Source organism: Schistocerca piceifrons, chromosome 7, assembly GCF_021461385.2.
Source record: "Schistocerca piceifrons isolate TAMUIC-IGC-003096 chromosome 7, iqSchPice1.1, whole genome shotgun sequence".
Taxonomy (NCBI): domain Eukaryota; kingdom Metazoa; phylum Arthropoda; class Insecta; order Orthoptera; family Acrididae; genus Schistocerca; species Schistocerca piceifrons.
The window spans coordinates 105,801,019-105,815,940 of record NC_060144.1 but is presented as its reverse complement, the minus strand read 5'-3'; the positions used below and the strand labels follow the sequence as shown (position 1 = coordinate 105,815,940).

At 41.5% G+C, this 14,922-nt stretch overlaps 1 protein-coding gene across 1 annotated transcript in view; it reads right to left on the bottom strand.

Annotated features, from left to right (window-relative positions):
* LOC124805485 (toll-like receptor 3) overlaps positions 1 to 5,883 on the bottom strand; it is a 216,510-nt gene extending 210,627 nt beyond the window's left edge. The window contains exon 1 of the mRNA XM_047266048.1: positions 5,651 to 5,883. Coding sequence (XP_047122004.1) covers positions 5,651 to 5,883 — 233 coding nt within the window. The remainder of the gene's footprint in view (positions 1 to 5,650) is intronic.
* Positions 5,884 to 14,922: the final 9,039 nt, after the last annotated feature.

Sequence of the window (14,922 nt, the reverse complement as noted above, 5' to 3'; positions counted from 1 at the left end):
GATGTGAATGAATTAGTTTCTTCGTTTCTAAATCAGCTGTAACTTTACAAGATTCTAAGTGCATTCACGTATTACAAATAATTTTGGAGATATTGGTTCTTTTAGCTAGAAGCCTATGAAACAAATATTGCAGAACTAGAAATTGTAAAATCCTATTACTCGTATTACAGTGTTAATGTGTGTTATTATTTGTAACACATAATGTATAGTATTTAGATGGTGCAGCAAGTTTACTTTCTCGCCTCACTCTCTAGCCTCAATTTCATTACATTTACTAATTGAAGAAAAGTTTCAGTACTTTAACGTTGTGCTTTTTGAGGTTTGATTAAAGAAAACAGGTTTCGAAATGTATATCTTGTGAACAAAAATGTGGTACTTAAACTTCGTGCTTTGTAAGATTCGGGGTTCAACAGCTAAAAGTAAAATTTTTATAGGATTCCTTTGTTGTCTGTCTATCCGTCCGACTTTTAATATCCCCTTTTTCTCAGGAACGTGTAAACGTATCAAGTAGAAATTTATCTCACAGACGTCATTTTGACATTCATCAAAACCCATAGGGTATTTTTCATTGATCTAGATCATGAAATTCACAGTATATCCAAAGAAAAAATTCGAAAACTATACATTTACATCTCATGAAACATTGTTTTGCCCTTTTTTATCTGCCTCTCTTCCTTTTCGTACGTCTGCTAAGACTCTTTTTTTAAGGAACAGCTAGATATATCAAGGTGAAATTTGTGTCACATACTAAGATCTATAGGGCCTTGGCGGTGCAAGAAATATAAGCTTCTAGGTCCTAAAGTCCTAAGGTCACATATTCTGATTCCCATCAAAACCTCTAGGATACTTCCCGTTGGCCTAGTATCGTGAAATTTAAGAATAAGCAAGACTTCACAGTATAAGTAAAGGAAAAAATTCGAAAATCGTTCACCTGCATTTATGGAGCAAGAAAAAATATTATTTTGCCTTTTTTCATCAGTCTGCTTGTTTGTCTGTCCGTCTGTTAGGACCCCTTTGTCTGCAAGCAGTTTGGCGAATCATGTTCAAATTTATGTCATATAATACGATTATTGTCCCTAGGCGGTGTACGATATTTAAGTTTCTAAGGCAATTCAGTAAAATGATTCGTGCATTTGTGTCACATACATCGATACTAGAAAACTCACTCATCAAAATCTGTAGGGTACTTCACATTGACATAGGGAATCATGCATTTTGCCAAGACACACAATTTCTCACTACACGTAAAGGAAAAAAACTCCAAAAATTATTAATCTGTAATTATATCACATGAAAAGAATATTTCTTTCATAATTTTTATCTATAAGTTTGTCTGTGCGTCTGTTAAGATCACTCTTTCCTGGAACAGATTGGCGTATCACGTTCAAATTTGTGTCACATACTAAAGTCTACGATCCCTTGGCGGTATAAAATATTTAAGCTCCCAAGTCAATTTAATCAAAAGATTCGGCCATTTATATCACAATTTTGAAACTCACAAACCCACATATCGAAACATAGGGTATTTCTCGTTGACCTATAAACATGAATCTTACCAGCAAGCAAGGTTTCACAGTACAGGTAAAGGAAGAATCGGGAAATTGTTGATATGTAGTTATATAATACGAAGAAATATTTTTTTTGTCACTTCTGGCTGTATATCTGTTTGTATGTCCGTTTGTTAAGACCGCTTTTTCTCGTCGACAAGCAGGATTGGCAAATACAAATGAATGTCATTTAGTAAGGTGCACTGTCACTTGGCTGTGTAAAAATGTTTAAGCTTCTAAGTCAATGCAATCAAAAGATTTGGCCGTTTATGTGACAAATCTTGCTACACACAGACTCACTAATCAAAACCTCCAGGTTATCTCCCGTTGATGTAGAAACATGAAATTTGGTAAGAAGCAAGGTTTGGCAGTACAAGCAAAGTACAAAAATCTGGAGATCATTCAAATATAATTGTATCAAATAAAAAATATCTTTTCGGCATTGGAACATACATTGCATTCATCATTCGTCGGAAGCATAACAGACGAACATAATTGCTTGCAAACATAACATGTTCGTTTGTTATGCTTCTGACGGATGATGAATGCAATGTATTTTCCAATCTAGATATACATCTATATCTATATTCCGCAAGCCGTCTGACGGTGAGTGGCGGAGGGTACCTCGAGTACCTCTATCGGTTTTCCCTTCTATTCCAGTCTCGTACTGTTCGTGGAAAGAAAGATTGTCGGTATGCCTCTGTGTGGGCTCTAATCTCTCTGATTTTATCCTCATGGCCTCTTCACGAGATATACGTAGGAGGGAGCAATATACTGCTTGACTCCTCGGTGAAGGTATGTTTTCGAAACTTCAATAAAATCCCGTCTGAGCGTCTCTCTTTCAGACTCTTCCACTGGCGTCTATCTATCATCTCCGTAACGCTTTCGCGATTACTAAATGATCTCGTAACGAAGAGCGCTGCTCTCCGTTGGATCTTCTCTATCTCTTCCATCAACCCTATCTGGTACAGATCCCACACCGGTGAGCAGTATTCAAGCAGTGGGCGAACAAGTATACTGTAACCTACTTCCTTCTTCTTCGGAATGCATTTTCTTAGGATTCTTCCAACGAATCTCAGTCTGGCATCTGCCTTGCCGACGACTAATTTTATATGGTCATTCTACACTACTGGCCATTAAAATTGATACACCACGAAGATGACGTGCTACAGACGCGAAATTTAACCGACAGGAAGAAGATGCTGTGATATACAAATGATTAGCTTTTCAGAGCATTCACCCAAGGTTGGCGCCGGTGGTGACACCTAGAACGTGCTGACATGAGGAAGTTTCCAACCGATTTCTCATACACAAACAGCATTTTACAGACGTTGCCTAGTGAAACGTTGTTGTGATGCCTCGTGTAAGGAGAAGAAATGTGTACCATCACGTTTCCGACTTCGATAAAGGTCGGATTGTAGTCTATCGCGATTGCCCTTTATCATATCGCGACATTGCTGCTCGCGTAGGTCGAGATCCAATGACTGTTAGGAGAATATGGAATGGGTGGGTTCAGGAAGGTAATACGGAACGCCGTGCTGGATCCCAACGGCCTCGTACCACTAGCAGTCGAGATGACAGGCAGATTATCCGCATGGCTGTAACGGATCGTGCAGCCACGTCTCGATCCATGTGTCAACAGATGGGTACGTTTGCAAGACAACAACCATCTGCACGAATAGTTCGACGACGTTTGCAGCAGCATGGACTATTAGTTCGGAGACCATGGCTGCAGTTACCCTTGACGCTGCATCACAGACAGGAGCGCCTGCGATGGTGTACTCGACGACGAACCTGGGTGCACGAATGGCAAAACGTCATTTTTCGGGTGAATCCAGGTTCTGTTTACAGCATCATGATGGTTGCGTCCGTGTTTGGCGACATCGCGGTGAACGCACATTCGTCATCGCTATACTGGCGTATCACCCGGCGTGATGGTATGGGGTGCCATTGGTTACACGTCTCGGTCACCTCTTGTTCGCATTGACGGCACTTGGAACAGTGAACGTTACATTTCAGATGAGTTTCGACCCGTGGCTCTACCCTTCATTCGATCCCTGCGAAACCCTTCATTTCAGCAGGATAATGCACGACCACATGTTGCAGGTCCTGTACGGGCGTTTCTGGAAGCAGAAAATGTTCGATTGGTGCCCTGGCCAGCACATTCTCCAGATCTCTCACCAACTGAAAACGTCTGGTCAATGGTGGCCGAGCAACTGGCTCGTCACAATACGCAGTCACTACTCTTGATGAACTGTGGTATTGTGTTGAAGCTGCATGGGCAGCTGTACCTGTTCACGCCATCCAAGCTCTATTTGACTCAATGTCCAGGCCCATCAAGGCCGTTATTACGGCCAGAGGTAGTTGTTCTGGGTACTGATCTCTCAGAATCTATGCTGCCAAACTGCGTGAAAATGTAATCACATGTCAGTTCTATTATAATATATTTGTCCAATGAATACAAGTTTATCATCTCCATTTCTTCTTGGTGTAGCAATTTTAAAGGCCAATAGTGTATTTTAGATCACTCCTAATGCCTACTCCCAGATAATTTATGGAATTAACTGCTTCCAGTTGCTGACCTGCTATATTATAGCTAAATGATAAAGGATATTTCTTTCTTTGTATTCGCAGCACAATACACTTGTCTACATTGAGATTCAATTGCCATTCCCTGCACAATGCGTCAATTCGTTGCAGATCCTCCTGCATTTCAGTACAATTTGCCATTGTTACAACCTCTCGATATACTACAGCATCATCCGCAAAAAGCCTCAGTGAACTTCCGATGTCATCCACAAGGTCATTTATATATATTGGTAAGAGCAACGGTCCTACGACACTCCCTTGCGGCACACCTGAAATCACTCTTACATCGGGAGACTTCTCTGCACTGAGAATGACATGCTGCGTTCTGTTATCTAGGAACTCTTCAATCCAATCACACAATTGGTCTGATAGTCCATGTGGGGAACTGTATCAAACGCCTTGCGGAAGTCAAGAAACACGGCATCTACCTGGTAACCCGTGTCTGTGGCCCTCTGAGTCTCGTGGACGATTAGCGCAAGCTGGGTTTCACACTATCATCTTTTTCGAAACACATGCTGATTCCTACAGAGTAGATTTCTAGTCTCTAGAAAAATCATTATACTCGAACTTAATACGTGTTCCAAAATTCTACAACTGATCGACGTCCCATCTTGAAAACGGGGTTTACCTATGCCCTTTTCCAATCTTTTGGAACGCTACGCTCTTCTAGAGACCTACGGTACACCGCTGCAAGAAGGGGGGCAAGTTCCTTCGCGTACTCTGTGTAAAATCGGACTGGTATCCCATCAGGTCCAGCGGCCTTTCCTCTTTTGAGCGATTTTAATTGTTTTTCTATCCCTCTCTCATCTATTTCGATATCTGCCATTTGTCATCTGTGCGACAATCTAGAGAAGGAACTACAGTGCAGTCTTCCTCTGTGAAACAGCTTTGGAAAAAGACATTTAATATTTCGGCCTTTAGTCTGTCATCCTCTGTTTCAGTACCATTTCGGTCACAAAGTGTCTGGACATTTTGTTTTGATCCACCTACCGCATTGACATAAGACCAAAATTGCTTAGGATTTTCTGACAAGTCAGTACATAGAACTTTTTTTTCGAGTTCATTGAACGCCTCTCGCATAGCCCTCCTCACACTACATTTCGCTTCGCGTAATTTTGTTTGTCTGCAAGGCTTTAGCTATGTTTATGTTTGCTGTGAAGCAACATAATTACATTTTAACAGTCTCCAGATTTTTCTACTTTGCTTGTACTGTGAAACCTTGCTTCTTGCCAAATTTCATGTTTCTACATCAACGGGAGGTGACCTATAGATTTGGATTAGAGCATTTTCGAGTATCAAAATATGTGAAATATATATATATGGAACCCTCGGTGCATGAGTCCTACTTGCATTTGGGCACATTATTTATCGTAGATAAAAACTTATAGTATTTACATAAAAAATACCGTCTGAGAGTCAGTGGTATGGCCACACTGAAAGAATATTTTGTGTGGATCCATAATGATCATTCAAATGCCACATTAAAGAAAGTGTTTGCAGATGGTAATACTCACCGGTTGCTGGACAAGTAGAGCTTTGTCAGCACCGGCAGGGTGCAGAAGGCGTGGGCTGCGACGCTGGATAGATTACCCTGAGCTACATACAGCGTCGTCAGCTGCGGAAACTCAAGGCCACGGAAGGTGGAGTTGTCCAGAGACGAGATGGCTGTACCCGTCAGGAGCAACATCTGCAGGCTGTTCTTCAGCAACCTCGGCACCTGCGTCACCCTCATACCAGAGCACTGCATTCCCTCATCCTTAAATTCCAGTGAAGGATACGGCTCGCATAACGAATTCGTTGTTGTGCAGCCCGAAGCACTCAGTAACACTAAGACCAGCAGTAGGGTCAATTTCCCGTTGTCCTGTGAACGATTGTGCTCGTTAGAGAAATAGTTTGATTCTGGTGTGCTGCAGGATCTATAAATTCGTCAACAATAGTGGAATATACACTAAATGATTAAACACTCATAAAAATTTCTAATTTTGTATCCGTGTTGTGGTCTAAAATATTACATATGTAAGAAATCGCATGTGTATCTATAGGTTCTAAACAATATTTTTGGATAAGCCGCAGGTTAAAACTGAAGAAATTGCGCACAAGCTAGGAAATTAAGATGATGGGACCTGGTTATTTTTTAGGATAAACTGCCAGTTAAAACTGAAGAAATTGCGCTTTAGGAAATTAAGATGATGAGACCCGGTTAAGTTGAAAGAACCAGGGAGTGAGGAACATAGCAGAATGGATACCCTTGAGGAATGAAATGTGAAAGCAATAACAGATCAAATAGATAAAAACACAAAGCCTTATGGAAATCTCTAGATAACGCACGAGACATTAAGATTAATTGACGAAAACATAAAATATATGAAAGCAGCACCTGAAGCACGGAAAAGTGAATGAAGAAGTCTGAAAAATCAAATTCACGGGAAGTGCATAATGAAAATCAGAGACGAATAAACGAGAAATGCAAGGATTTAGAAGCATAGACACCTAAGATAAAAGACAGAAACAGTCTGTATAAGGGACTTTTGGAGAAAAGAGAAGCATCTGTTTGCAAATGAAAAGCTGAAATGACTAACTACTCCTGAGCAAAGAATAGTGAAGTGAAAGATGGAAGGAATCTATCAAAGCTATGTACGAGAAAAATGAATTTGAAGGCATCATTGCTGATAAGTAAAAGGTAGTAGATGAAGATGTTAGGAGCTGTGATACTACGAGAAGCATTTGACAGGCAACTGAAACATCTAATTTGAAGCAAGGCCCTGCAGAAGACGACATACCCTCATAATTACTGACGTCCTTGTAAGAACCAGCGATGAAGTAACTGTTCCACCAGGGGATAACATATATGAGAGAGACAATATACCCTCAGATTTCATGCAAGACGTAATAATTCCAAATCCAGTGCACTCACTTGATGAAAGGTGTGAATATTGCCATGAATTTAACAAGTAATTATTGGAAAATACTAACACGAATTATTTGTAGAAGGATAGAAAAACTAGAAGAGACTGACCTTGGGAAGATTATTTATAATTTTGTAGGAAAAGGAGGAACATGCAGTACTCAACCCTACAACTTAGCTTAGGGGATAGCTTAAGTTTATATTTAGAGCATTTGTAGAATTAGAGAAAAGTTTGGAGAGTGTTGACTGGAATACCATTTTGTAATTCTGAAGGTAGTGGACGTAAAATACATAGAGAAATAGGCTATTTACAGCTTGTACAGTAACCAGACGGTCGTTATAAGAGTAGAAGGATATGGATGGGAATCAGTGATTGAGAAGAGAGTAAGGGATGATGGGAGACTATTCCAATGTTTCTCATACTGTACTTTGAGCAAGCAGTAAAGGAAATCAAGGGAAATTTGGAAACTGGCTTTAATTTGAAGCATAAACTCAACTTGTACCACAATGAGGCCTTTGTTTGACCCTTATCAGTTAAGTGAATTGCGAACAATTCTGAAACATAACATCTTGTTCATAGCGACATTATCGGCCCTTAAAGTAAGCTGAAGTATGCTGTAAACTAAAACAAAAATCGATTTATCATAAGAGAACTGACAGCGGTGAAACAGCAGCAAGTAATAAAGCTCAAGTTCTATATGAGCTCATCCAGACTTTGCAAAAGACCTTAGCCTTTCACGTGTAACACAGTGTGCCACAGCTCGCAGGTAATACTTAACAGTCAGCAACGAGATTACAGACCTGAAAAGATGTTATTTCACTCACGGGATGGCTGACTCAGAACAACAACAGCTTTGAAGGCTTCGGCCGACAGTAGCAGTTCAGTTGCCAAAACAAGGTGAAAAGGCAGAATTTTTATTATTTGATAACGATTTGTGTCTAAGACATTCTATACTGTCAGCTTATCCAATGCATCGAACTAAGGTGATTCGATATTTTTTCAAGAGGAAGTCTCCGAAGGCTGGTTCAAATATTCTGCATTCGGAAGGACGTTGTGGCAGTTAACAGACAGAGGTTCATTTTTCTCAGTTATGCGTTAAACAATGAAAGAGAAATGTGAAAACTAACGACTATTTGATCATATGAAGCTGCCTGCGAATAACCTATTAGGCAACTTGTTTCTGACAAACTTAATAAGTCTTAAACTGACGTGGATCTGAAGGATCAACAAAATGTGTTACTGATGAAGGTCAAAAAAGTACTTACTATGAACATTGTTGATAATTAGCAGCAGCACCCTTTAGAGGAGTCGACAGAGCTGCACTAACTGCTTCTCTGGTCGTTCCGCCTTAGATAACATTATCAGTTGTACGACTGGTTACGAATTGAGTCGAAGATCACCGAAAGCCGCTCTCTCGTAACAGATAAATTCTAGGGAACAACAAATGAAAGGAACTGGTAGTTACACATGGCCGGTTCACAATGCACTGGCATCACACGACGTATCGGAATAGTGCGCTATATCGAAATAGTAGGTAAAGAACCGTCTACAATAGTACAGTACAATTTTTTTTTTTTTTTTTTTTTGACGTACCTCCATCCTCTTCTTACTCCGCCCTTGCAATTGTGAACAACCATTCTTCGGGCTGGTTTCTTTGATTTGGAATTACAACCTCCACAAGACTGTTTCTTTGGTTAAGTATGAGACATCTTTGGTTTTATAATGATAAGGGTTTCTAAATGGTGGGAAGTGCTCCCTCAGAATGAAGTTGGCGATTATCTATACACAGATGAAATAAGTTAACAGTTCATGATGACTTGCTTGATAAAACTATTTGAATATGAAACTGAATTCAAATAATTTTTAAAAAAGTAATTAAGAACGAAAGGAACCTTTTTACTGATAATAGATCCTCTTGGTTGAAACGTCCCGTTAGAAAAATTATACATGGCTGTGCTGACACACAGTATTTTTAGCGCAACGCAATCTGACTTTCAAAAATCCCTACAAAAGAATGGCCCTGACTAACATTAACCTATACCTTTCACAAATCACTTATCTCACCAAAAATCTTCGTTACTCGAACTACTGCAATACAGCGAGCGCCACTACTGCCAGTTAAATAAAAGATTCAAACTACGGAAGGCACTAACTACTGATAGGCCTAGTTAGCAAATGAAAGATTTTGATAGAGAACAAACAGTGTATTTACCTTAATAGTGTTCAAAAGTCATAATATGTATAGCAGTTCATGACATCCAGTCCTACAAATTTCAAAACTCCGCCATTTCTCTCCCCACATCCGCCACTGCTGGCGGCTCACCTTCAACTGCACAACGCTACGCGATGTTAACAGCCAACTGCCCAACACTACAATGGCCAACAACAATGCAAACCAGCCACAGACTGCACACAGCACAGCCAGTGATTTTCATACAGAGCGCTATGTGGCGTTACCAATATAAAAACCTAAACAGCCTACTTACATGGTACATAAAGTACTCTGATTTGCTAGGTAACAGTGAAAACTTAAATCCTCTTGAATACTAAACACAGAAGGAAAATGAAGAACCTAAAACAATAATCCTCTTGATATATATCCTCTTAATAAAGCCCAATTACGAAAACATAATCTTTATCTTGACTCTCACGAACCTCCATTCATCTTAGCTCCTTTGTTGTAGCTAAAATGCACTGAAAATAAAATAATATCCATGGAAAATGATGTGACTGAAAGAGATCTTTGGCAACTTTTCTCTTCAAATGTAGAAATGTCTGTAAGTTTACTTTATCCATAACAAATGGTTGAGGAAAGCCTGAGACTATAAAAACAACAGGTGCGTTTATAACTATCTTTGCAACCAGTCATAATCTTCTTTTTATTTGTCTTTACAGGGCGCATTTTGGAAATCATTCCAATCTAGGCCAAACTGCATTTTTGCATACTATGTCATTTGTGCATGATTTTCTCAAGGCGTGATAGTAGCACTATTCTGTTGTTATTACTGTGAAATATAAATATGCGGAATTTTGTAATAAATGATCAGTATTAATGTATGGCGAATTTGAAAAAAAAGGAACTTTTATTTAAGATTTTCATGTTATCCTCTTACGCCGAAACTCACACGTATTACACATCACTCATAAATTTACTGTGGACAGTGCTCTACAGTAACAAACAGTTACAAAGAAAATTTAGCTTTTAGTCAGTAGTTATAACACTGTAGATCACTCATAGAGTGTGATATAATATTCATCGACAGGATGCTACTCATATATAACATTTATCATTACTCTCTTACATTTGATATACAAAGGCACGTGTTTCAATGTATCACTATTTTATTTGGCTATTTAGGGATACTTATTGAGGCATCTGAAAAAATTCATTCACTTCAAATTTTTTATTTCATATAATCTCGTCTTATATTCTTTGTGATGCATGTATATTTCTAGTTATTCAACATATCCACTTTATGACCTTTCTTTTGTCGTTGTGGATCATAAAATTGATCATTATTTTTGTGATATGAATATATCTCCATATCTTGAAGATAACCATTTTACAACGTTCATACAGGGTGTTACAAAAAGGTATGGCCAAACTTTCAGGAAACATTCCTCACACACTAATAAAGAAAATATGTTATTTGGACATGTGTCCAGAAACGCTTAATTTCCATGTTAGAGCTCATTTTAGTTTCGTCCACCTACGCTCAATGGAACACGTTGGCCCAATTGAAGGAAGGTAATGTTGACTTCGGTGCTTGTGTTGACATGCGACTCATTGCTCTACAGTACTAGCATCAAGCACATCAGTACGTAGCATCAACAGGTTAGTGTTCATCACGAACGTGGTGTTGCAGTCAGTGCAATGCTTACTAATGCGGAGTCGGCAAATGCCCATTTGATGTATGGATTAGCACGGGGCAATAGCCGTGGCGCGGTACGTTTGTATCGAGACAGATTTCTTGAACGAAGGTGTCCCGACAGGAAGACGTTCGAGGCAATTGATCGGCATCTTAGGGAGCACGGAACATTCCAGCCTATGACTCGCGACTGGGGAAGACCTAGAACGACGAGGACACCTGCAATGGATGAGGCAATTCTTCGTGCAGTTGACGATAACCCTAATGTCTGCGTCAGAGAAGTTGTTGCTGTACAAGGTAACGTTGACCACGTCACTGTATGGAAAGTGCTACGGGAGAACCAGTTGTTTCCGTACCATGTACAGCGTGTGCAGGCACTATCAGCAGCTGATTGGCCTCCACGGGTACACTTCTGCAAATGGTTCATCCAACAATGTGTCAATCCTCATTTCAGTGCAAATGTTCTCTTTACGGATGAGGCTTCATTCCAACGTCATCAAATTATAAATTTTCACAATCAACATGTGTGGGCTGACGAGAATCCGCACGCAAATGTGCAATCACGCCATCAACACAGATTTTCTGTGAACGTTTGGGCAGGCATTGTTGGTGATGTCTTGATTGGGCCCCATGTTCTTCCACCTACGCTCAATGGAGCACGTTATCATGATTTCATACGGGAGACTCTACCTGTGCTGCTAGAACATGTGCCTTTACAAGTACGACACAACATGTGGTTCATGCACGATGGAGCTCCTGCACATTTCAGTCGAAGTGTTCGTACGCTTCTCAACAACAGATTCGGTGACCGATGGATTGGTAGAGGCGGACCAATTCCATGACCTCCACGTTCTCCTGACCTCAACCCTCCTGACTTTTATTTATGGGACTTTGTGGCGATGATAGTTTATACGATAATTGCTTGAATGTTAGATCCACTTTCTCCACAGAAAAAAATAAATTCGTAAAACAGTTTTGATGAACAGTTCTGGATAACACCCCAAGACTTCTATCGATAATCATAACATATTTTTTGCTAATAATAATTTTAAGATAATTGATTAATTGTGAGGCTCACTTACTCTACAAGAAAATAATGTATCTATTCGTACAACAGTTTTGATGACAGCTCTGGATAGCATTGTAAGAGTTCTGTCAAAAATGCTAGTAACATGTTTTGTGTATGTAATTTTTTACAAAGTAACTGCATTTAACAAGGAATGCTTATGATCATTTCCCGTGAAGTTTGCACACCTTTTACAAGAAATATACACTCCTGGAAATTGAAATAAGAACACCGTGAATTCATTGTCCCAGGAAGGGGAAACTTTATTGACACATTCCTGGGGTCAGATGCATCACATGATCACACTGACAGAACCACAGGCACATAGACACAGGCAACAGAGCATGCACAATGTCGGCACTAGTACAGTGTATATCCACCTTTCGCAGCAATGCAGGCTGCTATTCTCCCATGGAGACGATCGTAGAGATGCTGGATGTAGTCCTGTGGAACGGCTTGCCATGCTATTTCCACCTGGCGCCTCAGTTGGACCAGCGTTCGTGCTGGACGTGCAGACCGCGTGAGACGACGCTTCATCCAGTCCCAAACATGCTCAATGGGGGACAGATCCGGAGATCTTGCTGGCCAGGGTAGTTGACTTCTTCTAGAGCACGTTGGGTGGCACGGCATACATGCGGACGTGCATTGTCCTGTTGGAACAGCAAGTTCCCTTGCCGGTCTAGGAATGGTAGAGCGATGGGTTCGATGACGGTTTGGATGTACCGTGCACTATTCAGTGTCCCCTCGACGATCACCAGTGGTGTGCGGCCAGTGTAGGAGATCGCTCCCCACACCATGATGCCGGGTGTTGGCCCTGTGTGCCTCGGTCGTATGCAGTCCTGATTGTGGCGCTCACCTGCACGGCGCCAAACACGCATACGACCATCATTGGCACCAAGGCAGAAGCGACTCTCATCGCTGAAGACGACACGTCTCCATTCGTCCCTCCATTCACGCCTGTCGCGACACCACTGGAGGCGGGCTGCACGATGTTGGGGCGTGAGCGGAAGACGGCCTAACGGTGTGCGGGACCGTAGCCCAGCTTCATGGAGACGGTTGCGAATGGTCCTCGCCGATACCCCAGGAGCAACAGTGTCCCTAATTTGCTGGGAAGTGGCGGTGCGGTCCCCTACGGCACTGCGTAGGATCTTACGGTCTTGGCGTGCATCCGTGCGTCGCTGCGGTCCGGTCCCAGGTCGACGGGCACGTGCACCTTCCGCCGACCACTGGCGACAACATCGATGTACTGTGGATACCTCATGCCCCACGTGTTGAGCAATTCGGCGGTACGTCCACCCGGCCTCCCGCATGCCCACTATACGTCCTCGCTCAAAGTCCGTCAGCTGCACATACGGTTCACGTCCACGCTGTCGCGGCATGCTACCAGTGTTAAAGACTGCGATGGAGCTCCGTATGCCACGGCAAACTGGCTGACACTGACGGCGGCGGTGCACAAATGCTGCGCAGCTAGCGCCATTCGACGGCCAACACCGCGGTTCCTGGTGTGTCCGCTGTGCCGTGCGTGTGATCATTGCTTGTACAGCCCTCTCGCAGTGTCCGGAGCAAGTATGGTGGGTCTGACACACCGGTGTCAATGTGTTCTTTTTTCCATTTCCAGGAGTGTACATGTTTTCCATAGTTCTTGATATGAATGCAGTAGTTCTAGAGTTCCCTACTCAAAACACGAATAGTTCTGCAGAATTTCGGGAAGAAAACAATAACTCGTCAAAATTTTGGTATGGTAAAAAAAATATTTGTCAGTTTGGAAAACAATAAATTTGTATAACAGTTCTGTTGGTAGTTCTGGATAACACCCGAAGAGTTGTATTGAAAATGTTAAAAACATTTTTGTGACGATAACAGTTTATGCGATAATTGTTTTAATCTGATACTCACTTTCTCTACGAAAACAAAATTCGTAGAACATTTCTGATGACAGTTCTGAACAGCACCCACAGAGTTCTACCGAAAACTAACATTTTTGTGACGATAACATTATATGAGATAATTACTTTAATGTGGGACTCACTTTTGTTATGTAAAAGTAATAAATTCGTACAAAAGCTCTGATGGCATTTCTTAATAGGACCCCAAGAGTTCTACCGAAAACTGTAATAACTTTTTTTTTGTGGGGATAACAGTTAATGAGATAATATCATTTACGAGAGACCCACTTGGTCTACGTTATAATTATTTGGCACAACAGTTTTTGTTGACAGTTCTGGATATCACCGAAAGTGTTCTTTTAAAAACCCTCATAACATTTTTATGGTGTCAATAGTTTATGAAATAGATTGTGTGTTCACTCTGCAGTGGGTGTGCGCTGATGTGAAAGTTGCTGGCAGATACAAACTGTGTACCGGACTGGGTCTCTAACGCCAGGCTGTGACAAAGCAAAATCTTCAATATCTTATCAAACTGACAAGGAAGATCAAAGAGTGTCTTAGATCGGCAAAGGAGGAAAGGGACCCACTTGCAATGTCGGGAATATACCGTATAGCATGCGCATGCGGAAAAGTTATGTCGGAATGACTGAACGATCAATCAGCACCAGGATCAAAGAACATAAGCGACATTGCAGGTTGGGGCAGGTGGAGAAATCGGCCGTGGCAGAGCACGCACTGAATGAGATCGACCACGTAATAAAATTCGCCGACACGGAGGTTCTGGCTGTAGAGAAGCACTATCACACGCGCTTGTTCAGAGAAGCTGTAGAAATACAAAAACACGCTAACAGTTTCAGTAAGAAAGAGGTAAACGGATCCTGGCTTCCCGTACTGCAGCTAACGACCGTCGCAGGTAGCAAGAGGAGAACCCTACCGGATATGACCGAGGAGAAGCCCTCGGAAGTTGGCGCGCCAGGTGCACATAGTCTGCGTCCGCGAGCTCGGCTCCAGTTCACCACCGGCAATAGAGGGTGAAGCTCTGACAATGCCAGCCAGCCG